General features: G+C 41.2%; 1 protein-coding gene across 8 annotated transcripts in view; it reads right to left on the bottom strand.

Annotated features, from left to right (window-relative positions):
- LOC124114023 (MAM and LDL-receptor class A domain-containing protein 1-like) overlaps window positions 1-24,906 on the bottom strand; it is a 47,252-nt gene that overhangs the window by 6,257 nt on the left and 16,089 nt on the right. For 3 of the 8 annotated variants that reach the window (XM_046474553.2, XM_046474554.2, XM_046474551.2), the window contains exons 3-17: window positions 18,854-18,887; window positions 16,647-16,693; window positions 16,280-16,324; window positions 14,579-14,654; window positions 14,002-14,119; window positions 13,004-13,179; window positions 11,703-11,927; window positions 10,864-11,040; window positions 10,083-10,247; window positions 9,004-9,106; window positions 8,375-8,528; window positions 4,639-4,738; window positions 1,497-1,649; window positions 829-905; window positions 370-552 (exon numbers count right to left, since the gene is read on the bottom strand). In XM_046474553.2, the coding sequence (XP_046330509.2) occupies window positions 370-552; window positions 829-905; window positions 1,497-1,649; window positions 4,639-4,738; window positions 8,375-8,528; window positions 9,004-9,106; window positions 10,083-10,247; window positions 10,864-11,040; window positions 11,703-11,927; window positions 13,004-13,179; window positions 14,002-14,119; window positions 14,579-14,654; window positions 16,280-16,324; window positions 16,647-16,693; window positions 18,854-18,887 (1,833 nt within the window). Of the gene's footprint in view, window positions 1-369; window positions 553-828; window positions 906-1,496; window positions 1,650-4,638; window positions 4,739-8,374; window positions 8,529-9,003; window positions 9,107-10,082; window positions 10,248-10,863; window positions 11,041-11,702; window positions 11,928-12,499; window positions 12,658-12,814; window positions 12,928-13,003; window positions 13,180-14,001; window positions 14,120-14,578; window positions 14,655-16,269; window positions 16,325-16,646; window positions 16,694-18,853; window positions 18,888-24,906 lie in introns of those variants that run through there. The other 5 variants (XM_046474556.2, XM_046474552.2, XM_046474555.2 and 2 more) reach the window with 5 other exon arrangements.

Raw genomic sequence — 24,906 nt, 5'->3', positions numbered from 1 at the left:
ATGACGAGCTGAGGTTGGACATGATATTGTTACAATAATGCACGGGTATGATGACATACTAGTACAGCCAGGCGATGGTGTGGAGTCCGTCTTACAACGCGATCTCCTGTCTAGTTAACGATCCGATGTTAGCTGCTTTACAATAGGCACGCGTGCCGAACACTTAGTTGTATTACAAGAGAGTAATACTTCAGAGAGTATCAGAGATGTCAGCTTACATTCCAAGGGATTTTACCAACATAATTGGAGCAACCGTTATCCATTTTGTGCATTTTGTATTTTAACGGGATTACACCATGATGGCGCTGAATGCGGCTTCAGGGGGATTTGTGAATTATAAATAAAGGTTCTCATTCTGATTTTACCAACCTGAAAAGGCGATTTGGGGACAAGGTCGATCTGTTCTCGATGCCACAGGTTTCCATGGTCACCAGACCTCTGCCACAGCAGCTGAGGTTCTGCTCCCAGCTCTACATTATATACTCGCAGAGTTCCCATGGAGCTCCCGAACATATGGTATGAGAACGAGAGACATCTTGGTCCACCTCCCTGCTTGTACAATAAACACAGACGTAAGTAACAAAATAACAGACCTAACTGCAGCCTGCACCTCCTGGCTCGGCGAATGCGCTTTGTCGCCACAGATACAGATACGAACACCAATAAAGTAACAATAACTGTACCCATATGGAGAATTGAACACGGACCTTTGCGTCATATGCAGGCGCTCTCCTTACAGGGCTTATTCGGGTTGAACATAAGAAAATTTTTTAAAAATGATGCATGTTAAAGTTAAAGATTGCAGTGATATTCTGAGACTGCGAATACCTTTAAGACAGGAGTGGCTATTCTGGCTGTGTCGCCCGACTTCCTTGGGCTCGATGCTTCCGTGTACAGATATGTGCCTGTAATTTATTACAACAGCAATTTTAACATGTGACAATCATTATATATTATTGTATATATAATATATTATCGTTGAACAGAAGAATGTATTTTCATCATTATCGTTAGGAATCATTGACCTAGATATTCGTAAAAAATGATCAACTTGCCCAGCTTCCAATGATACGCTTATCCAAACATACATTAATATATACATTACTCTGTGAGCCTTCAGTGGGAAATTGGGAAAAATATACAGATACTCTATTCTCATATAGATCTATGATCTTTGGGCGTGTACTGATGTCATATTCATATTATGATCTCTGTGAACTCTGTGTGTGTGTGTGTGTGTGTGTGTGTGTGTGTGTGTGTGTGTGTGTGTGTGTGTGTGTGTGTGTGTGTGTGTGTGTGTGTGTGTGTGTGTGTGTGTGTGACGTGAAAGCGTATTGACATCCTGTTCACATATTACTGGGTTGTGGGGGACTTATTGTGTATTGATGTGTATTAATATCAAATTCACAGATGGATCTTCTCAGTTACAGTATGATAACTACCTCGGACCGATTCACTTACAGCTTGGATGTGAACTATTGCACCGAGTATCTCACCGTTGGCGCAGTCGGTGGGGTCACAGTCGGGTCCGGTGTTGAAAGTAGAGGTGGAATCCTTCTCCAATGTCCAGTCAAAGACGTCGTCCTTAGACTGTATCCAGCCACAAGTGTCGCTGTTGAAGTCGCACGACATCGTCTCCGGTGTAGCAGCTGCAACATCGACGTTGTTAAAGACATATTAATGATCGCAAAAAAGGCAGGGGAGCAGATCAGACGGTCCGTCATGTACAGAGTTCGTGTATGTCATGTACAGAATATATTGTCACTGGTTTGTGTCTCTATTTTCTCCAGGCATTTGATATTGAGACAACCGTTTTAACTTCATAACTTGCTCTATATATTTATGTACCGTTAACAGGATAGACAAAAACATATTAGACTTGTACGAAGTAATTTGTGACAACATTTCCTTCTATGGTATTTCTATGTATGACTCATGTACTGTGGAAAGGGCCAAGTTTCGGCGCGACTGGTTGTGTGTTGTCAGAGTATGGCCATGAGATACGTGTACGCATGACGTCGTGCAAGTACCTGCAGTGAAGGCCTAATCCCAGACATGCACACTGAATTTGCACAGGCCGATCCAGGATTTTCCACAAATGTGTGTAGTTGCGTGGTGTAGGGTTGGGGTGAGGGTGGGGGTGGGGTGAGTTGAGGGTGGGGGTGAGGGTGGGGGTGCGGTGAGGGTGGGGTTAGGGGTGAGGGGTGGGATGAGGGTGGGGGTGCGGCTGGTGTGTCCACTACTCGAGCGAAAAAACATATTCGGCGTCTTCATCATTTTGTGGTTCATTTTCGACAGTAGTCGATGCGAGGACCTTTAGAGCAGACAGACGCCGGCAAACATTGGATATACAAGCAACAGGAAGCCCCATCTTCAATGGCATCAACCACGACACTGTCACTGTTTGAGGAGATTCATCTCCGAATGAAATATCGGCCATTGCGGGAATATTTACTTTTCACTACTACATGTCGTTAAATCTGGCACCATCTGAAGTCTTAACTGTTTCATCCTCAACTGAGATCATCAGCGCTGAAGATATTACATCGCCTGTGCATTACTTGTTATGAGGAGTATGAGCGAACACGAACTTCGTCCCACCATGTGCGTCCTCAACTCGGTTGCTGGGACACGTGGCCAGGATCGTGCCACGCGTGTTGTGTGATGCTTTGTCTGTTGTCAGGTGTCCGATATCCTTCCTGAGTTTGAACACATCATGACTCAGAGGTATTCCATTAATCTATTACATAGATGTTGTCCAATATGTGAAACATATAACATGGGTAATAAACCTGGTAGTGTTCATCAGATCTGGAAGAGATTCTCCCACCAGCCATGACAATGTGGCTCTGACAGTTATGGTAGGCACGGCCATGTTATGTTGTTTAGAACAATGACACAGAGTTATTCGCAAGTATTTATTTTGTCACATGCAAATCACAGGGAACAGAGGAGTATTCAAAGCAGAAGCATCTGCATCATATTATGCATTGTTTTGTGGATCTCTGTCACTGGAAAATACAGCATCCATGACTATACTATCACAGTAATGTTGCGGGTAGCTCACAGACACCTTTACGAAATGCATACACTGTATCTGAACATTAGGCTTATGTCTGATATAACATGCTGGTCAGACCACACGGGTATACATCCATGAACCAACCTCATCCCCCCAACCTCTCAATACCCCGTTATAGCAAAGATATGAGTTATACTTCGGTTTACTCGATTTCGAGTTATAACGTTCTCTTTCGGCCATGTAAAACCGTCATTCCTATCGAAGAAAATGCCCGCTATTATAAACACTGCCTGCATACCACAGTTGTTGCTTGGAGGCCAAATGCAATCCGTACACGCAGTTGAGCGGCCGTGTTGTGTTGTTAGTGATACACGTGTATCTGAATGATGGTTGTCGGTAGGGCGGCAAAACTGAAAACCTTTGCTGTACAATCAGCTGCATTATCAGGAACATTACAGCAGTGTCTATACTACTCTCCGATTGCTAAGCACAATCGATATCAAAGTACGGTATCATTTATGTAGGCCAACCACAACGGATTCAACAAATACAGTGTTGAAACTGTCGACAGTTCAACATGCTGAGAGCTTGAAGTTCATAAATTTTGAAGGCTCACTTCTTGTTGGTGCCAATGAGACTGGTTGTATGACAATGTGAGAATCAGATCTATGGCGGTCTAATCCCTGGGACATCGTTTTATTCGTGAAGGACATGTCCATGATTGTCACATGCTGTCATGTGCAGGGTGAGATACACACATGACGCCATGAACGCGATGGCCTCATTCTGAGTGAGTGAGTGAGTTTGGTTTTACGCCGCTTTTAGCAGTATTCCAGCAATATCACGGCGGGGGCCACCAGAAATGGGCTTCACACATTGTCCCCATGTCGGGATTCGAACCCGGGTCTTCGGCGTAACGAGCGAACGCTTTAACCACTAGGCTACCCGACCACCCCGGCCTCATTCTGAAGGAATGTAAATGGATGCTTCCCGTGATTCCTGCTTGTTCCCCTTCATTATTTTAACTCTTTGACACCCCTTGTTAACCTCTGGATGAATTTGGGGGCACGAATGTCTCACTCGTCATAGCCACCGTACAGAGTTGCGTCCCTTTGGGCATGCCAGAAACCTATGATTGTTGGTTCGAATCCCGGTTCTCCCTGATAATGTTTCTAGGTTTGTCAGCACCGTGACCGTTTTTCTGCTTGCACTGAAGTGGAAAACGTGTAAGACCTGCCTCACTCTCTTCCCACATTCAGCCAACACGCCGGGATGTAACTGAAATGCTGATCAAAGCGGCCTTAGTCCAAACCACGTGGGGTGGTTTATACTTATGGTACTGTATGTATAGGTCTTTCTATTACGTTCCTGGTCATGTCATGGTAACATCAGACATAACTAGACACCATGCCACAGATCTGATTCTTACACATATATAGTATGCATTAAATTATACACAGCAGCAGGAACATATTTCATTCGTGTTTGTTATTTCAAGAGCTCGACTAATGATTGGGTGTGGATTATGGTCCTAGCAACCTTGGAGTATTATGAACATATGATAGTGCAACACTGCAGCCGAGCGTAGATCTACATGTCTATATGTGTATCAGTACCGTTGACAAGTGTTGACAGGCTGTCGCAGGATCCAACAACGATGTCGTCGACGGCCATGTCGCTCTTGAAGCTGCTCCCGGCCACCGCCTCGAATACCAGCTGATAAAACAGACACAACAGTTTCAAACCAAACCTCGGTGATACAAAAACATTCTTGAAAAAAATAATTAAGCTTCAGAATGCCGAAAAAAATGCCTGCCACAAAAATGACATTGTTGCAAGGTGTTTTTCTTTTTAAAAAAATAAGCTCATAGTTTTACGTAAAAAAATAAATGGTTTTGCAGCTTAAGCAGAAAAAATAGAAAAATAGAAAACATTATCTATACAAAAGCCCCCCTCACCCACAACCCTACCCCCGAATATCAAATTATCCCGGCAATATGTTGTATACATGCTGTAATCTAGCATATGCTTATAACGAGTTTTCTATCTGAGTCTGTGTCCACTCAGTGTGGTGCTGTATACTAGCATATGCTTATAACGAGTTTTCTATCTGAGTCTGTGTCCACTCAGTGTGGTGCTGTATACTAGCATATGCTTATAACGAGTTTTCTATCTGAGTCTGTGTCCACTCAGTGTGGTGCTGTATACTAGCATATGCTTATAACGAGTTTTCTATCTGAGTCTGTGTCCACTCAGTGTGATGCTGTATACTAGCATATGCTTATAACGAGTTTTCTATCTGAGTCTGTGTCCACTCAGTGTGATGCTGTATACTAGCATATGCTTATAACGTGTTCTCTATCTGAGTCTGTGTCCACTCAGTGTGGTGCTGTATACTAGCATATGCTTATAACGAGTTTTCTATCTGAGCCTGTGTCCACTCAGTGTGGTGCTGTATACTAGCATATGCTTATAACGTGTTCTCTATCTGAGTCTGTGTCCACTCAGTGTGGTGCTGTATACTAGCATATGCTTATAACGAGTTCTCTATCTGAGTCTGTGTCCACTCAGTGTGGGGCTGTATACTAGCATATGCTTATAACGAGTTCTCTATCTGAGTCTGTGTCCACTCAGTGCGATGCTGTATACTAGCATATGCTTATAACGAGTGTGCTATCTGAGTCTGTGTCCACTCAGTGTGGTGCTGTATACTAGCATATGCTTATAACGAGTGTTCTATCTGAGTCTGTGTCCACTCAGTGTGATGATGTTTACTAGCATATGCTTATAACGAGTTCTCTATCTGAGTCTGTGTCCACTCAGTGTGATGCTGTATACTAGCATATGCTTATAACGAGTTCTCTATCTGAGTCTGTGTCCACTCAGTGTGGTGCTGTATACTAGCATATGCTTATAACGAGTTTTATATCTGAGTCTGTGTCCACTCAGTGTGATGCTGTATACTAGCATATGCTTATAACGAGTGTTCTATCTGAGTCTGTGTCCACTCAGTGTGATGCTGTATACTAGCATATGCTTATAACGAGTGTTCTATCTGAGTCTGTGTCCACTCAGTGTGATGCTGTATACTAGCATATGCTTATAACGAGTTTTCTATCTGAGTCTGTGTCCACTCAGTGTGATGCTGTATACTAGCATATGCTTATAACGAGTTTTCTATCTGAGTCTGTGTCCACTCAGTGTGATGCTGTATACTAGCATATGCTTATAACAAGTTCTCTATCTGAGTCTGTGTCCACTCAGTGTGATGCTGTATACTAGCATATGCTTATAACGAGTTTTCTATCTGAGTCTGTGTCCACTCAGTGTGGTGCTGTATACTAGCATATGCTTATAACGAGTTTTCTATCTGAGTCTGTGTCCACTCAGTGTGATGCTGTATACTAGCATATGCTTATAACGAGTTTTCTATCTGAGTCTGTGTCCACTCAGTGTGGTGCTGTATACTAGCATATGCTTATAACGAGTTTTCTATCTGAGTCTGTGTCCACTCAGTGTGGTGCTGTATACTAGCATATGCTTATAACGAGTTTTCTATCTGAGTCTGTGTCCACTCAGTGTGATGCTGTATACTAGCATATGCTTATAACGAGTGTTCTATCTGAGTCTATGTCCACTCAGTGTGATGCTGTATACTAGCATATGCTTATAACGAGTTTTCTATCTGAGTCTGTGTCCACTCAGTGTGATGCTGTATACTAGCATATGCTTATAACGAGTGTTCTATCTGAGTCTGTGTCCACTCAGTGTGATGCTGTATACTAGCATATGCTTATAACGAGTTTTCTATCTGAGTCTGTGTCCACTCAGTGTGATGCTGTATACTAGCATATGCTTATAACGAGTGTTCTATCTGAGTCTGTGTCCACTCAGTGTGATGCTGTATACTAGCATATGCTTATAACGAGTTTTCTATCTGAGTCTGTGTCCACTCAGTGTGATGCTGTATACTAGCATATGCTTATAACGAGTGTTCTATCTGAGTCTGTGTCCACTCAGTGTGATGCTGTATACTAGCATATGCTTATAACGAGTTTTCTATCTGAGTCTGTGTCCACTCAGTGTGATGCTGTATACTAGCATATGCTTATAACGAGTTTTCTATCTGAGTCTGTGTCCACTCAGTGTGATGCTGTATACTAGCATATGCTTATAACGAGTGTTCTATCTGAGTCTGTGTCCACTCAGTGTGATGCTGTATACTAGCATATGCTTATAACGAGTTTTCTATCTGAGTCTGTGTCCACTCAGTGTGATGCTGTATACTAGCATATGCTTATAACGAGTTTTCTATCTGAGTCTGTGTCCACTCAGTGTGATGCTGTATACTAGCATATGCTTATAACGAGTTTTCTATCTGAGTCTGTGTCCACTCAGTGTGATGCTGTATACTAGCATATGCTTATAACGAGTGTTCTATCTGAGTCTGTGTCCACTCAGTGTGATGCTGTATACTAGCATATGCTTATAACGAGTTTTCTATCTGAGTCTGTGTCCACTCAGTGTGATGCTGTATACTAGCATATGCTTATAACGAGTGTTCTATCTGAGTCTGTGTCCACTCAGTGTGATGCTGTATACTAGCATATGCTTATAACGAGTGTTCTATCTGAGTCTGTGTCCACTCAGTGTGATGCTGTATACAAGCATATGCTTATAACGAGTTTTCTATCTGAGTCTGTGTCCACTCAGTGTGATGCTGTATACTAGCATATGTTTATAACGAGTTTTCTATCTGAGTCTGTCCACTCAGTGTGATGCTGTATACTAGCATATGCTTATAACGAGTTTTCTATCTGAGTCTGTCCACTCAGTGTGATGCTGTATACTAGCATATGCTTATAACGAGTTTTCTATCTGAGTCTGTCCACTCAGTGTGATGCTGTATACTAGCATATGCTTATAACGAGTGTTCTATCTGAGTCTGTGTCCACTCAGTGTGGTGCTGTATACTAGCATATGCTTATAACGAGTGTTCTATCTGAGTCTGTGTCCACACAGTGTGATGCTGTATACTAGCATATGCTTATAACGAGTGTTCTAGCTGAGTCTGTGTCCACTCAGTGTGATGCTGTATACTAGCATATGCTTATAACGAGTGTTCTATCTGAGTCTGTGTCCACTCAGTGTGGTGCTGTATACTAGCATATGCTTATAACGAGTGTTCTATCTGAGTCTGTGTCCACTCAGTGTGATGCTGTATACTAGCATATGCTTATAACGAGTTTTCTATCTGAGTCTGTGTCCACTCAGTGTGATGCTGTATACTAGCATATGCTTATAACGAGTGTTCTATCTGAGTCTGTGTCCACTCAGTGTGATGCTGTATACCTGGAAGCTGCTTGAGTCGTCGAGGACGAAGACCGCCATATGCCAGCTGGTGCCATGGTTGTCGGACAGGGAGAACTTAGGGACGTTCTTGCCCCCGACCCGCTGGTAGACGTTCAGCGTCCCCATCGTCTTGCCGTACATGTTGTAGTGGAACCTGTCACGGCAGAAACACAATATCATGTTGATTTTAGAAGTAGATTAGTGTGTACTGCTGTTGTATCGTTGTATAACTCTAGGCATGGTCTCTGGTCACCAGTCATTATGTGGCTATGTAAACAGTGCATTTGTTCATATACACATACTTTGATGCTTTCTTCAGTGTTCAAAATGAAGGTTTTTTTATGTATATAACGCCAATAAAATTTAAAGTTAATCATCAGCACAACATGCTAGTGTCATAGATACATGAATACATATACACCCAGGCCTTCGATGAAATGTGCATCTGAATACATGTATAGTTAGGCAGATGAATCATTTATAATATGTTTAACAGTAATTTATACATAATTAGTTTTAAATTTCTTTCTCAATAACCTTATGGTATTATCATGTTCATGTGATGTTACATTTGAATGTATTGCATGTGCATTGTAGCTATGAAATATGCGTTTCCGTCACACACTTACGCAAGACATGCCTTGGTTCCCAGGAAACTGAAAGTAGGGGAGATAAGCCTTGCCCGGTCACCCTCCTTGCAGGGTGTGGAGCTCTCTAGGTAGATGTAGTAACCTGAAGAGATAGGACCATACAAGCACTGGGGCACACAGACACACATCATTGACATAAGTGTCACATACAGTAATACTAGAGACATACAGCATTGACACACACATGTTACTTACATACCACGAAAGCCATACAGCAGTGACATAAAATACCCCCTACAGTACCATCAGAGACATACAGAATTGACACACACATGTTACTTACATACCACGAAAGCCATACAGCAGTGACATAAAATACCCCTTACAGTACCATGAGAGACATACAGAATTGACAAATAAATACCACACACAATACCATTTTATACGTATAGCTTTGACACCACAAATACCCCATACAGCACTGGCATACAAATACCCCATACAGTTCCACGAGAGACATACAGCATTGATATACAAATACACACCATACAGTGCTAGAGATACGTTCTGCACTGACCTACAAATACCCCATACAGTACCATGAGACATACAGCATTGACCTACAAGTATTCAGTACCACGACATAATGGCTTTCAAGGCAGAAATAACAAAGGTTCACATTTATATAATGGAAACAATATGGTCGAATAATTCTCGATCACCTCCTCAGTGTCTGTGACATATATATTAACATACTATACAGTATTTATTGTTTGTAATCAGTTTGGTGCATCGTGGACCAGTAGAGTTTTCACTGTTCAGGATGACAAGTATTTCTTTTTATTCATCCCAGGGGTACATAGTCATTGTATCATAAGAGGTATCAAATTACATGGTAAATATCATGAGACATATGTACAGGATGTGATATATGTGTTATGGTTTTCCCCATTAAACTCCATGTTCTAATGAAAGAAACTGTTGTTCTGTTTCTTTTTGCAATGAACAACTCGACATGGTAAATATATTTCAGTATATTTCTATATAAACATGGTTTTATTCCTGTAATATGTGACACGTAAATGTGTCAGGCTGACAAGTAGGTGCCCTCGCCATACCTTCTGACGTCCCCATGGTATGGTCAGCCTTGGGTCCAGTTGAGTCTGACGGCGTGCTGCGGTTGTGGAGGGTCCAGTTCTGCTCGTCTGTGTAGTCCTGCTTCCAGCCACACAGGGTGCCCTGGTCCAGGTTGCAGTAGTGCAGGTAACCCCCTTTGTACGAAGCTGAAACCAATGGCAGCGTGCCCAGGTAGCGATGATGAAGTAGTGAGTGAGTTAGGTTTACCGCTGTGGGCATCAACATTACAGCCATTTCAGGGCAAGGGACACAAGAGTGAGTGAGTGAGTTAGGTTTACCGCTGTGGGCATCAACATTACAGCCATTTCAGGGCAAGGGACACAAGAGTGAGTGAGTGAGTTAGGTTTACCGCTGTGGGCATCAACATTACAGCCATTTCAGGGCAAGGGACACAAGAGTGAGTGAGTGAGTTAGGTTTACCGCTGTGGGCATCAACATTACAGCCATTTCAGGGCAAGGGACACAAGAGTGAGTGAGTGAGTTAGGTTTACCGCTGTGGGCATCAACATTATGCCATTTCAGGGCAAGGGACACAAGAAGGGGTTACAAGCATGTAATGGTCTGCTTCCCGAACGAACAAGTGACAGATGAACATATGAAGTCACACAACATGAAGGTGCAGGGACAACCCGGGAAATTGCATGGAGGATATAACTTTTCCGTTGAATGCTTGTCTTTGAAACAATGAACTCGGACGACTGAAGGGAAAATCTACGAGTTCGAGGTTCCAAAATGGTAAGAAATCAGCTCGGATCTACTCACGCAGACAGACAGGGAAGTTGCCGGTCCAGTCCCCGAGGTCCATGCAGTACCGCGCGTTACTTCCCACCAGAGTATAGCCACTTTGACACTTGTACTTCACCGTCTTCGACACCTTGAAGTCGTCGCCCACACGGACGCCATTCTTTGGGATGCCGGCGTCGGGGCAGTGGGTTATATCTGGGAAGTGGAGAACACAGGTTGAAGCCATCGAACAAAATAACAAAGTTAATACATTACAATATAAGCGACCAACCCCTTTCGATATTCATAAAACATACCTGCCAAAAGCAGACCCGACTGTACGATTCCGACTATATCATGAGCATGTATTTATGAATCACGATCAAATAATGATGATACCACGTGTTTACGAAAAGGTACCCGTCACAACACATGCAAAGGTAAGTCAATTCTTCACTATAACGAGAATTTAAATTTGAAAAAGAATTACAGCGTAACATTCTACTCCCGTAAAAGCCTAGTTTCAGCTCTGCCATTAACATGTAATACGTGTTATGTTAATGTATATACAAGTATATAAAACGTCCACACCAGAGAATAACCAGTCTGGATTATCCGACGAAACAAATTCATTTGGGCGTAAACGGCATTAAAATAAAACATGAATTAATGTTTATTCACTATTAAGTCATATTTTCAATTTAACTTAACTGAACCTTGTGAGACTACACTTTACGTCGGTCATTGTCCTATTACTGCCTTTGTCTCTGTCGCGGGGGTCCCTCCCATCAGTCTGCAGCACCATCGACCACTTTATAAATATCACAATACTCACACTACATTGCGCTGTTATTTTGAGGATAAACTTCTATACTCACTACATCTGTACAGTCTGTTAATCTTGAAGATGTCGATGGCAGACAGGTGCTCTCTCTGCCCCATGACCACGCCCCTGGGGAGCGGGAACTTGGACAGAATGGTTGGCTTGGACCTATCCAAGGCGAAGGTGTTGTTGCGGTAGTGCATGATGGAGCCGTAGTCGTAGGGGGCTCCGAGGGTGTCGATGTCGTCGGAGGAGTAGGACTTGAAGTTGTCCTCGTGTTCTGGAATACGAGTACGTGTGTGAATTTTGGCTATTCAGGCAATTATTGATATAAATATTTCGCCACTATCGCGTTAAGAATGATGTTCAGATAATATAACCATTGGAGATATCGAACTCGGATCTTATTCCCTACAAGTCAACATCAGAACTATTAAAAAGACCAACCCGAAATGATGAACTCATGTTGGTCACCGGGATGTCATCTTCAATGCTCAATATGAGGGTATGTAGTAATGAAATAAACAGATTTATACCGCAATACATTTTAGGGATGATAATATGTCCAGTTTTTCATAATAATATCGTCCTTAAATCAAACACAGTTATTTGAAATTATGTGAGTGACCTCATTTTCATTTTCTTGACATTCCAAATGCATCATGTCCCTCGCAACTAAGAGGAACCGGACCTCCCGTTAATGACTTGTAATGCACATGTTGGATGGCATTTACAAATACAAGGAGTTACCACGCAATACATGTTCAATAATGTCCAGACAGGGCTTTTGTTTTTAAATGTTGTCCCACATGATGGTGATGTAGTGATCCCTGTCAGGTCGACTATACTCACCTTTAGCTATGTTGTCCCACATGATGGTGATGTAGTGGTCCCTGTCAGGTCGACTATACTCACCTTTAGCTATGTTGTCCCACATGATGGTGATGTCGTGATCCCTGTCAGGTCGACTATACTCACCTTTAGCTATGTTGTCCCACATGATGGTGATGTAGTGGTCCCTGTCAGGTCGACTTTACTCGCCTTTAGCCATGTTGTCCCACCTGATGGTGATGTAGTGATCCCTGTCAGGTCGACTATACTCACCTTTAGCTATGTTGTCCCACATGATGGTGATGTAGTGGTCCCTGTCAGGTCGACTATATTCACCTTTAGCTATGTTGTCCCACATGATGGTGATGTAGTGATCCCTGTCAGGTCGACTATACTCGCCTTTAGCTATGTTGTCCCACATGATGGTGATGTAGTGATCCCTGTCAGGTCGACTATATTCGCCTTTAGCTATGTTGTCCCACATGATGGTGATGTAGTGGTCTCTGTCAGGTCGACGATACTCACCTTTAGCTATGTTGTCCCACATGATGGTGATGTAGTGATCCCTGTCAGGTCGACTATGTTCGTGCCAGAAGCCAAGGGAGTGCATCAGCTCGTGCATGATGGTGCCCTTGTTGTCACAGTTGGAGTCGATGGACACTTTCTGTTTCCCTCCCTTCCGACCCACGGAGCTGGAACAGCTGTAGGTGACACATCAATATGCAGTCAAGATGGTTGACATTGGTTGACACATAACGGCTCAAACCCTCCATGTTAATAACGTGACTTGTACTGTATCATTTGTTTATTTATTTGTTTGTTTGGTGTTTAACGCTGCACTCAGCATTATTCGAGCTATATGACGTCGGTCTGTAATTAATCGAGTCTGGACCAGATATTCCAGTGATTGACATCGATCCACGCAATTGGGATACGATGACATGCATCAACCAAGGCAGCGAACCTGACTACCTGATCCCGTTAGTCGCCTCTTATGACAAGCATAGACGCCTCTTACGACAAGCATTGGTTGCTGAAGATAAATTCTAACCCGGAATCTTCGCGGGACTATACCATAACGAATATACCTGTGTGTCTGTATTGCACGGAACACATTAAAAAACGATTTAATTTCATAAAAAAACAGTATTTAGCACTGATCAACTTATGATGCCGATTTATCAAGAAATGTGAAGCAAATTGGAAATACCTACAAGTATAGGTAATGAATATGAAGATTCGAGTGCGTGAGGGAGGGAGTTACGCCGCTTTTAACAATATTCTATTTATATCACGGCGTGTCAGCTTAATGTGGGAGGAAAGCCCGAAGTGATGCAGGTCTCAGACGTTTACCACTTCGGTGAAACCCACGAGCAAGGGTATGGTGCTGACAAACCCAGAAACATAATCGGGGCAAACCGTGGAGATTCAATTGACAAATGGCAGCAGTGTTGTCTCCACCGTTGGTAGACCACAGTTCTCACACATTGTAACGAAGAGTAATTTATAAACAAAGAATTTACCCTCCATCGGGCAGAATTCGAATGTAATCAGGCTCGATTGTCCGGGGGCGGAACCGGACGCACGTTTTTTGCTCGAACTCCTCCATAGCCATTCGCATTTCACGGCGTTGATTTTCATCTGTAATAACAAAGATTATGATGATAGAAGACTTGCAAGTACTTGCCACCGACAGCTAGAAGGTTGTGGTGAAAGTGAACTGACAATGACAGTTGGGGTACGATTTAACAGCAATACAAGCAGATTGTGCGTGAATGAGTGAGTTGGGTTTAACGCCGCTTTTAACAGTATTCCAGTTATATCACGGCTTGTCAGCTTGATGTGGAAGGAAAGTCCGAAGTGATGCAGGTATTAGGTGTTTACCACTTTGGTAAAACCCACGCGTGCGGCTATTCTGCTGACACCCCCCCAACACACACACACACACACACACCTTCCCGACTTGCATTTACGCGTGTAATTGGAGCTCAGTTCACATGAAAAGAGCACTACCATACCCCTTCCTGGTATTTTAAGCTCAAGTTGTGAGAGCGTGATTCTGAGCAGCCTAGATTACCCCCTTGGTACACATGCACTTACCATAGGAACTCTGTATTTCATACGGAACGGTCCTGTTCAGCCATGTTCCATACAGATCCCGGACTGCGTTGCGCCTCTGTAAATGATAATGGTATATATTGGATATAGCGATTCATCATTACTCGAATATACAATAGGAACAGTTAACCCGCTTTAATGATGGTTGCGCCTCAGAATGTATCTTGTGGGAAACCGTACATTGCGTGAAACTAGGGCGGCAATAACACTACGTTGTACACAGGATTATGAGATCAAACTTACATTTCAGCTGTAAGATCCTGGATCGGTCATGCTAATTACCGCGCGTTGTAAACATAGATTCAAATAGAACTCATTTTTATTCAACGATTTACTTATCATTAATTTCAAAGTGTTTAAAATCTTCATTCAATAATTTTTTTCTCTCTATATATGTATGGTTCTTTTTTAATGTTTACTTCATTAATAGATATGTTTATATACGTTATAATACATGCACATTCACATCTAAAGTGCTGATTTAGCAAAGAACAGTTTCTAATGAATCTCACAATGCTTTCGCCGTGACATACAAGAATGTTGATATAGATGTATTGAAATAAGTTGGCACTTTCACCATTTGGGTCTCAATCTGACACTGACATACTTGCCACATAAGTGGAACTGTTGCACAATTAAACCTAATTTAATTTCGTTAAGAAATCACCACTGTCACTACCCGCCGACATACGTCTGGTCTAAACTCAAGAACCCCTACGGGAATGTACGTCAGTAGCCCATGGTATACCGCGAACACTGTCACTGCCAGCATCGTAGTAGTCGGATGTCAGAAACAGACATAAACTATGGTAATAAGGTTGTTAACGTGGCTCAAGGTCGGACTGACATTGTGGTTTAAAAGACCATTCATAAGGTAAACCTGGTTCCATTCATGGGAGACGTTTCAAGGAATATCATACATGAAGATTACATCTCTCGTTGTAAGCATCGCTCACATTACGGCGCACTGAGGAATGCGGGACCGTGGTCTACTACTGCAAGCGTAATAAATTCCACTTGAGTAGACATGGAATGAGCTAATGGGTTCTTGGTCGCGATGTATATCTAAACTTAACACAATTTCAAGTGCATCGTGTTTAAACAGAACATGCATAGAAGCAGCTGTATGAGTCTTGCACAAGACAGAACAAAAATCACAAAACATTAAAGATCAAGGCCACGGACATAAAACACAAGGGAGGAGGGAGGAGGCGTGGAATACCGCCATTCTGTGTGGCATGTGCAGAATGGAAACAGGAAGAGGTCACGGCAATGGTGACACAAGAATGGGAGGTACAAAAACTACATTTATTATTTCCAGACCACTTAGAATTAACATCTGAAGGGACAGTTTATAAATATTAAAGAGATGGATGATTTGTTCAGATTGGTGCCATAACGTGTTGTTCTACTACTCAAAAGACGTTACAGATCAAATCGGGTGTTCTTTAAATTCTTTTGAGCAGTATAATTTCCAGAGACGAATAGAATCACACGGTGGACATGCTCCAGTTTTTCAATGGTGTTCTGTAGATAAAGATTTGAAAGTAAACATGCTGAGTCAACAGGAAACATTAAAAGACATTATTTCTACAACTAATACAGACAAGCTGATTGGATGCTGAATATCACGTGACGTGCAGGACAAGAGAGGCACTGCAGGCCAGTCTTACAGAATAGCACCTTAGGTTGTCTTCTTTTCCGGACCATTCCGATCATGTCATTCGGCTTCAGAGATCCAACAAATATTTCAACATCAGTATAGCAACATGTGTGATTACTTGTCATTACTAGTCATTACTAGTCATAACTCGTCATACTAGAAGCTTTTATAATCGTGATTATTGAGACATCTTAGAGAAAAAAAACATAAATTAAATAACTTAATTAATAGATAGTTGCAGATGCAGTTGTGCATCCAAAATGGTGTTTTGTATTCGACTGTATGGTGTTACAGGTAAAAGTATTTATAAAGACATTAACGTATGACGTATCTTTGAAACGAAATGACGGATTGTAATCCAGAATATTGACTATAGGGCCTACTTACCAAGTCGAGGACAATGTCTCCCTCAGCCAGTATCACAGAGTCAATGCCTGGAAGTAAAGCAAGAGTAGACATGATGAAGAGTAGACATGATGTTAATGGAAGACGTGTCCATGAGGCATGCGTACACATCAACGTACGTTACAGTGTGCAATCTAAGAAACCAAAGGGGGCCACTTATCTAGTAACGGGAGTTCTGAGCAATCTTGGGGTTCATGAAATGATACAATATGTTGTACAATAGATCATATTGATAACAATGACTAACAATACTTAATTAACGGTTGTGACTTGTCAGATAATTGTGATAAAACAGTAAAGTCTCATTTGTTGGAACAGGTCATTGTAGTCCCATATACTACAGTCCATGGTTAAGGGAAACACACTGCCTGCTTGAAGTGTTTGTTTTTTCAGGTGATCAGTTGACTTGCCTTTGCATGTGTTTGTGACGGATTCCATCGGTGGAGCAGGATACGCTCACCTTTTCGCGAACACCTGGTATCATCACTTTTTGTTATTCTACCATGAATTTGGAACATTCGCGATTTTGATTCGTCAATCAGAGGTTTCAAATCACAATAAACCCCCTCTGATTGAAACAACCGATTTGACGGCCGCTTCAACGCGGTAACTAATATTCATAGAATAGTACTTATTTAAGTTATTGTCGGTAGGCATATTTAAATAATTATACGTACAATTATAGGATTCAAAATGCAAAGTTACGGTTTCTACAATATTCAAAGGATTGTGGTACCACATTTCTTACAGAAAACACGATAGAAATCTGCAAAGAGAATGTATTTCAAGTTTTGGGACAACAGAGAGCTTGGAATTTGGCGCTTTTCTATATACTACTTTGACGTCATATCTTCTGCGTCACAATATACGATACGACGTCATAATGGGGCGTGCGGTGTAGTACGAAACCTTTGCAAGGTTTGATTAGTTTTCTTTAGGGGTGCCCGCCACATGCTGGCTTACGAAATTGCCGTGCTTATATGATTTTAATGACTGTCATATGTTCGAGTGAAGCATTACGGTGTAAACAAACTGCTTGAGCATATACAGCGCCATATTTTGTTTAAAGACTGTTGTCGGTGATTCCGTAATTCAGATCGACAACCCACTCAAAACACTGGACTCAACCCATGACGCTTCACCCAATATATTTGCTAACACCAAAGAGTTCGCATTTCATTTAGTCATGGTAGAATGGAGAAACACATACTGTGTTTTCAATGTAGAGCTGGGCTAACTGTAGATTTAACCGCGCTAAATTTAACATTGGAATCCTCACGCTGCGTTGTCGGGTCCAAATTCAATTTAACGCGGTTCAATCTATAGGTAACCTAGGCCCTACAATGAAAACACAGTATGCTTATCTCCTTAGTGATCAAGGAACATATGCTCTTGAGATAGTCAGAATCAAGGGAGGTGGGGGGGACTCATGGATTGTATCTTATGTATTGTTTCCACACGACGTTTTGGTACAGATGCTGGTAACGTTACCAAGGATATAGCATCGTATAGCCTTCTAGAAACGGTGAAAACAAACGAAACCATTAAAATAAAAAATGCACGATAACGTCTAAACCATGATACATATGTGAGCTCACGAGTCTCTTTCTGTGAAGGTAATATTAATGTCTCGCTGAAACAGTACAGACCCGTGAAGATCCGGGGTAGAATACATGTAGGTCTTCAGCAACCCATGCGTGCCGTAAAAGGCGACTATGCTTGTCGTAAGAGGCGACCAACGGGATCGGGTGGTCAGGCTCGCATACTTGATTGATGCATGTCAGCGTAACCCAGTTGCGTGAATCGATGCTCATAATGTCCATCACTTGATTGTGCGCACCCCCTTTTTAATTTCGATTTTTTTTTTATTTCTGTATAAATTACCACCAAAGACATTAAATCGATCTTAATTGTGCAACCCCCCCCCCCCCCCCCCCCCCCACACCTTTTTAAAAAAGCTGTATCCGCCCATGCATTATACCGTGAAACTCGTTAACTCGAATACGTTGATATCGTTAACGTGTGATTCGAATACGTTAATATCGTTAACCCGAAAACGTTAATATACCGTTTACAGCTGTGTAACCTTGTCTTAGTCCCCTCGCCCCGAACTCAGATCACCCGATGTTGTCCGATGCTAACAAAGACGTATTACTGTTATCCATTAAGTACCACATGGTATTACTTACCTGCATTTTCTTCTGGATATATTTCTCTCCCATTCTGAAACCAACCGGGAATTAAGTTGTAAAAATACATTTTATCAAACGTTCGCATTGAAAACCCAAAAGCAACCAAACCTTCATTCCTACATACATCTCGCAGAATAAACACGTTCGTGTCCCTGTCCACCATTCGTTCACGTTCAATCATCCATGCACATATGTCTAGTGTATGCATAAACAACAAGGTAGCAAAACATCAGTTTAGAAGTTGTTTTGAAAAGGCGGCTTCTGTCCAAGTGTGTAAAGAAAATGTGAAATTGTGTTAGAACATCCCTCAAGACTTGCTAACATAGACAGACAGACAGACAGACACATGTTATTCAGTACTGTAGACCTTACCCTAATAAAATAAACAAGATGAAAAAAATAATTTAATGTATATGCTGAATAAAGGGCTGGAGGAAAGTACACTTTATGTTAGAGGGATAGTCGATTTGCCTCTATTCTTTTGTACTCAACAAAGGCATTTTATCAAACATTTAATAATATGGATATTGTCGCTTGACATGTCTTACAAAGGTTTCAGTTTTGGTAGGATTTATATGATGATGATGGGAATAGCTGTCACATATCAACAATACATGTAATTTGTAATGCGACTAATATCAATAGAATTCATAAATTACTGAGGCTTTGTCACGTGACTAAATGGTTGAAATCAACATTAATACTTTCAGGCATACCCATACAGCGAGCACCTGTCAGGCCGAGTGTGAAGTATTACAGTTACTTTCTGGACCTCCATCTTGGTGGGGTCCTCCCAGATGTCAGACACCCAGTTGTCAGACACCAGACAGTGGAATATTTTTTAACTGCCACACACCCCTTTAGTCATAATGATTTGAAGTTTTAAACGGCTTAGTTAAACTGTTTGTTTTCACTGAAGTTTGTGATACGGTGATCAGAACACAACCCGGGTCGTCGAAGTTAACTTTCTCATTAAATGTCAACTGCGGCTTTTTGACAGTATGGTTGTACCAGTTCTTCTCTGTGGATGCGAAGTATTGGCATTTGAAAACATCTTAACTTCAGAAGATGTCTATTTGCGTTTCTAAAATATTTATTTTTAGCTTTAAGAAAATGTACTCCAATTCCCCCTGTACATGGGGAACATGGAAGACTCCATCTATCAAACAACGCTTAAATGAGAATAATACGTTTTGGGGCAAAATTACTCTCCGGGAAATCATCTAAATTATCCTTTCTTGTTTACAAGTTGTTATTTAATGACGACCTATTTGGAAAATGTAAACATAAATGGATTACATATATCAAACGAACTTTTGACGAACGTGGACTTAGTTACATCTGGTTTTCAGACAGTTTCACAAATCCTATTTACCTAAAACATTTAGTCAATGAAACATTAAATGACTTTAACCCACAGTGTTGGACAAGTGCATAATAAATAATAAAAAATGATGGCCTAACTTTTAAATATTAAATGTACTGCAGGACAACGTTTGACGAGTCTTACTTAAGTTTAGACCTTGTAACCATAATCTACCACTGGAACAGGGGAATGGAGAAAAATACCTTTGATCGAAAGGAAATGTCCTTTGTAAACTATCTGACATGGGTGATGAATTCCATTATTTGTTAAGTTGAATGACTGACAGTACATTCACAATATAACTATATTCATAATGATTGATGGTCATAATATATTATGTATATGTTATGAATGATACTTTATGTATATAATGTAAAACTCCTTTAACTGAGCAATAAATTACAAAGTATAAAGCAATAATTTATCAAGAATAAACACTGATTTGTATGAATTTGACGACAGGACTAGTTTAGTCGGATTTAAGGGAATATATCACACACCTGCAGCTGATGTACCCTCAACCATAGAAGTTGTTATGTTAAGCTGTCCGACAAATGGGGTGTCTGACAAACGGGAGATGACCATCTTGGTATATTACAATACCAGTAAGACCACCGAGAGAAACCCTATCACAGTCATTTAGTGTTGCTAATTCACACAACTCTCATGTACTGTTAAAGTAGGAGAAATCGTCATTCATGGAATAAATAATTGTATTATAGTTTTGCAAGTATATGATGGACATTGCAAAGTTTCATTCGCAAATTCAACTTAAGTTGTGTAAATATTAGTTGAAATTCCACACCCGTGTTTTGAACGCCCCATGCACACATACAGCCCTGAAACTGACTCTGGCACGTACCCACGTAACACAAACCACGATTTTACATCAGGAATACTGGACTATCTATTTCATAGAGGGCACTGCGACATAGCTTGGAAGATGCACTTAGTCAGGCCTTTGTATGCTGATCTCCCAAAATATGTCTCATTGACAAACCGCAAAAACGACTTCAGCGTACAGACGGTTAATAAATACACGGATGCTTTGTTTGGTTATTATCAGGGGTTGAATGTCAAATACACGTAATCTGGGGGGGCTTATCTGCCGTGACCATTTGAAAAGGATGATACCTTCACTTCAGTCTCTGAGACATATTGTTTGGTGAAGGTTGTTCTACATTCAACACAGGGTTCATCTTCAGACTAAAATTTGACCTTGTTCAGCCTCTGCTTGATATAAAGATACAGTCTTTACAGAGTAGAATTTTTGTACATGACATCACTCTATTTCGAAACTTATTGTATTTTTTAACACTTTGTTTATACTCAAGGGCAAAAGTAATTGTGATCACATACATATTAATTTTTGATTAACTGATAACTAACAGTGAGGATAATAATAATATTGCTTTACAGGGGGGGATTGGTGTCGTTTTAAAGCGTAATAAGTCTGAAAACAAAATAACAATCAAACATCTTTAGAAAACCTTGGGGATTCATCTTCATCCAAATAAAACATCAATGCCTTTGACAGAAAGGAACATAACACACGACTCTGGTTATTTATGTCTTTGCGTATATATGTATGAGAACATGGCAGTATTTATCAGTTACTTTTCTTCGAGAGGTGATGACTTGCTGATGAAGCAGATATCCGTTTCTACGTCAGTGTCGCGGGATGTAAATGTCAGTATGCGTTTAACGATGAGTTTAATTTCTATTATATCACCCTGAAAGCGTGTGAGCTTGATTTTGGAGGAAGCCAAAAGTGATGCAGGTCTTAGACGTTTACCGCTTTGGTGCTGACAAACCTAGGAACATTGGCACGTCTAACTGCACAGCGAATTGCCGCGCCTTGGCCCACTAGGCCAGTCTTGCCCCCAGAAAAGATTGCATGAATTATATTTGGACAGGTGGGCATTAGCCGTCTATGATTGTTTCTTCACATCTTCATTATAATGTCTTTAATTCGGAGAGAGGAAGCTCGGTGGTCGATCAAAAAAAGACGTTAAAAGAAGTTGCATGTTGTTTCCCTGGCTGACACTCAGCATTATAAGGGATGGAACAAGGACTGGTCGGTTCGAAGTAAGATTTCTGTGTCTAAGTGGGGTATCCAGTTTAAACTGGCACGTTATCCCAGATGGCTAGCACTTTAAAACCGGCATAAGTCGCACACACACACGCACACACGTGAGGGCCCCTATATAAGTGCAATGGTCTTGAACGCGGCGTTAAACCCCATTTCACATCACCTCTCCTACTAACAAAGGGTCCATTTAAAGGAGGGAATATAGATTCACATTTGTAATCAGTTGTTTGTAAACAACATACTCATCCATTAAACAGGCTTCAGAATTTACCACAGTGAGAGAAATGTACGCATGAAGCTGCTGTTGTTGTAGAGAATAAATCTGCTATAAAGGGTTAACTTAGATTAACGACTGCCTTAACACTGAGACATCGGTGTGAAGAGGTACAGATGGCAGTGTGGAGTTCTCATGCACCATGTCTAGCACCATGCATAGCGTGTGTGGTCACCTTTGACCACAGGGTGTAAGTCCAACAGGATAGGCACAGAAAGGCGCGCACGTGTCATGTCTTGCTGACAGCGGCACTGTCTTGGTTACTCATTCATTTTCATTCAATGGTCTTTCTTATGTACTGGTTGTAATTATAATAATTTTCAAATCAATAGGCATCATCCTCCATATGCACCAAAAACATCACCAACGTACTGACTTCCATAAATGTGAGTTACAAGTCGATATTGCTAATTTCGAGAACATATTTTCTAATAAGGTTTCTTTCTTTTTTATTAAAACTATTATTAAAAACAGAATATTAGCATTCCTAAAATCGATTACAGTGAATTAACATAAGTAAACACACAGTGTCTCATGAACGTAACATGAACGTATTTTTCATCATCATGATAAGTCTTCGGTTAAATCCTAATATTTTGTAATTTAGATACATTTAAACATTTGGAATACACAATTGTATACACATGAAATGTCAACGTCATAGCATAGTCAGTCTTGATTCCATTAGGAGTACGAGGGAAAACAGTGAAGAAAACCATATGAATGGATCAATGAAATCAGTGAAGAAACCATATGAATGGATCACTGAAAACAGTGAGGAAACCATATGAATGGATCACTGAAAACAGTGAAGAAAACCATATGAATGGATCACTGAAAACAGTGAAGAAAACCATATGAATGGATCACTGAAAACAGTGAAGAAACCATATGAATGGATCACTGAAAACAGTGAAGAAAACCATATGAATGGATCACTGAAAACAGTGAAGAAAACCATATGAATGGATCACTGAAAACATTGAAGAAAACCATATGAATGGATCACTGAAAACAGTGAAGAAAACCATATGAATGGATCACTGAAAACAGTGAAGAAAACCATATGAATTGATCACTGAAAACAGTGAAGAAAACCATATGAATTGATCACTGAAAACATTGAAGAAAACCATATGAATGGATCACTGAAAACAGTGAAGAAAACCATATGGATGGATCACTGAAAACAGGTAATGACACCCGGTGCTCTGCCCCACCGACATAAGACACAACATAAGATGGATGACGTGCACAATAGGACACATAATGCAAGCCATTGTACAGCGACGTCATACAGTTAATCAACGTTAATAAAAGCCTACAGTCTAGGATGCAGCAAGACGTTGATCGATGCGTTTACATACAAAGGGACGGACTTTCATCAGCTTCACTGCAATAACTACATTGAGCATCAGTGTCAAATAAATCATCATCTGCAAAGACACCCAAGGTGGGCGTGTGCATACCCGTGCTGCGTAGGCTGTTGCTCTGATGCTTGTCGTAACCCAGTAACTGTAAATATCATACAGTGTGGTGGCAAAGTGAGGATAAAACTCTTATACCCTGTAGTTATAACGTGCAAAAACAAGTTCAATCATTTGTAATGTATAGGCGGCATCCCTACAGTTATGGATATCACTAACAGGTCCGAAGGTCCACCAGCTTGAAGCTTGTTTATGTCATGACGTTAAACAGGAAGTCTGAGTGTACACGAGCACTGCATGTTCCTCTTAATTACCCTGCTTGGTGATTGGTTATGCAGTAAACCAATCAAATAACAAGTGTTCCTGGGAAATGTGTTATGTTGAGAGACTTTAAGTGAATCATCAAATCTTAAACGACAAAACATATTTAAAACGGGTTAAATTTAACACTGCCTGTATCATACCAATATGTCCTATTTCTTCATTAAACAGTGTCGACCTATGTAGTATGTTGTATCTCAGCTTCTGTCTGGAGAGATAGATAGCGGGTTGGATCCCCTCGCCATGTCCTAACTATCGACGTTAAAAGCTGGTACCTGCTACCCTGCCTGGCGTTCGGCATTAAGGGCATAAAACAAGGACTGGTCTATTCGGGGTATCCATGTTAATCTTGGGCATGGTGTCTCAGTGGGTTCGGACGTTAAAACCGACATAAGTCCGGACTAGTACAAGCAGCCACACACACACACACACGTGCATGCACGTTGGCATATAAATTGTAAGTAAAATGGTCCATTGCATGCCAGAGAGGTGTTTCGGTCAGGTCATACCATGTAACGCGGAGGTCAGAGATTATAGACCGACAAGGGAAATATACAGTTGGTGTGTGGC

This window comes from Haliotis rufescens, unplaced genomic scaffold (genome assembly GCF_023055435.1).
Source record: "Haliotis rufescens isolate VD_foot unplaced genomic scaffold, xgHalRufe1.0.p SCAF_62, whole genome shotgun sequence".
Taxonomy (NCBI): Eukaryota; Metazoa; Mollusca; class Gastropoda; order Lepetellida; family Haliotidae; genus Haliotis; species Haliotis rufescens.
This window is presented reverse-complemented; position numbering and strand designations above follow the sequence as displayed.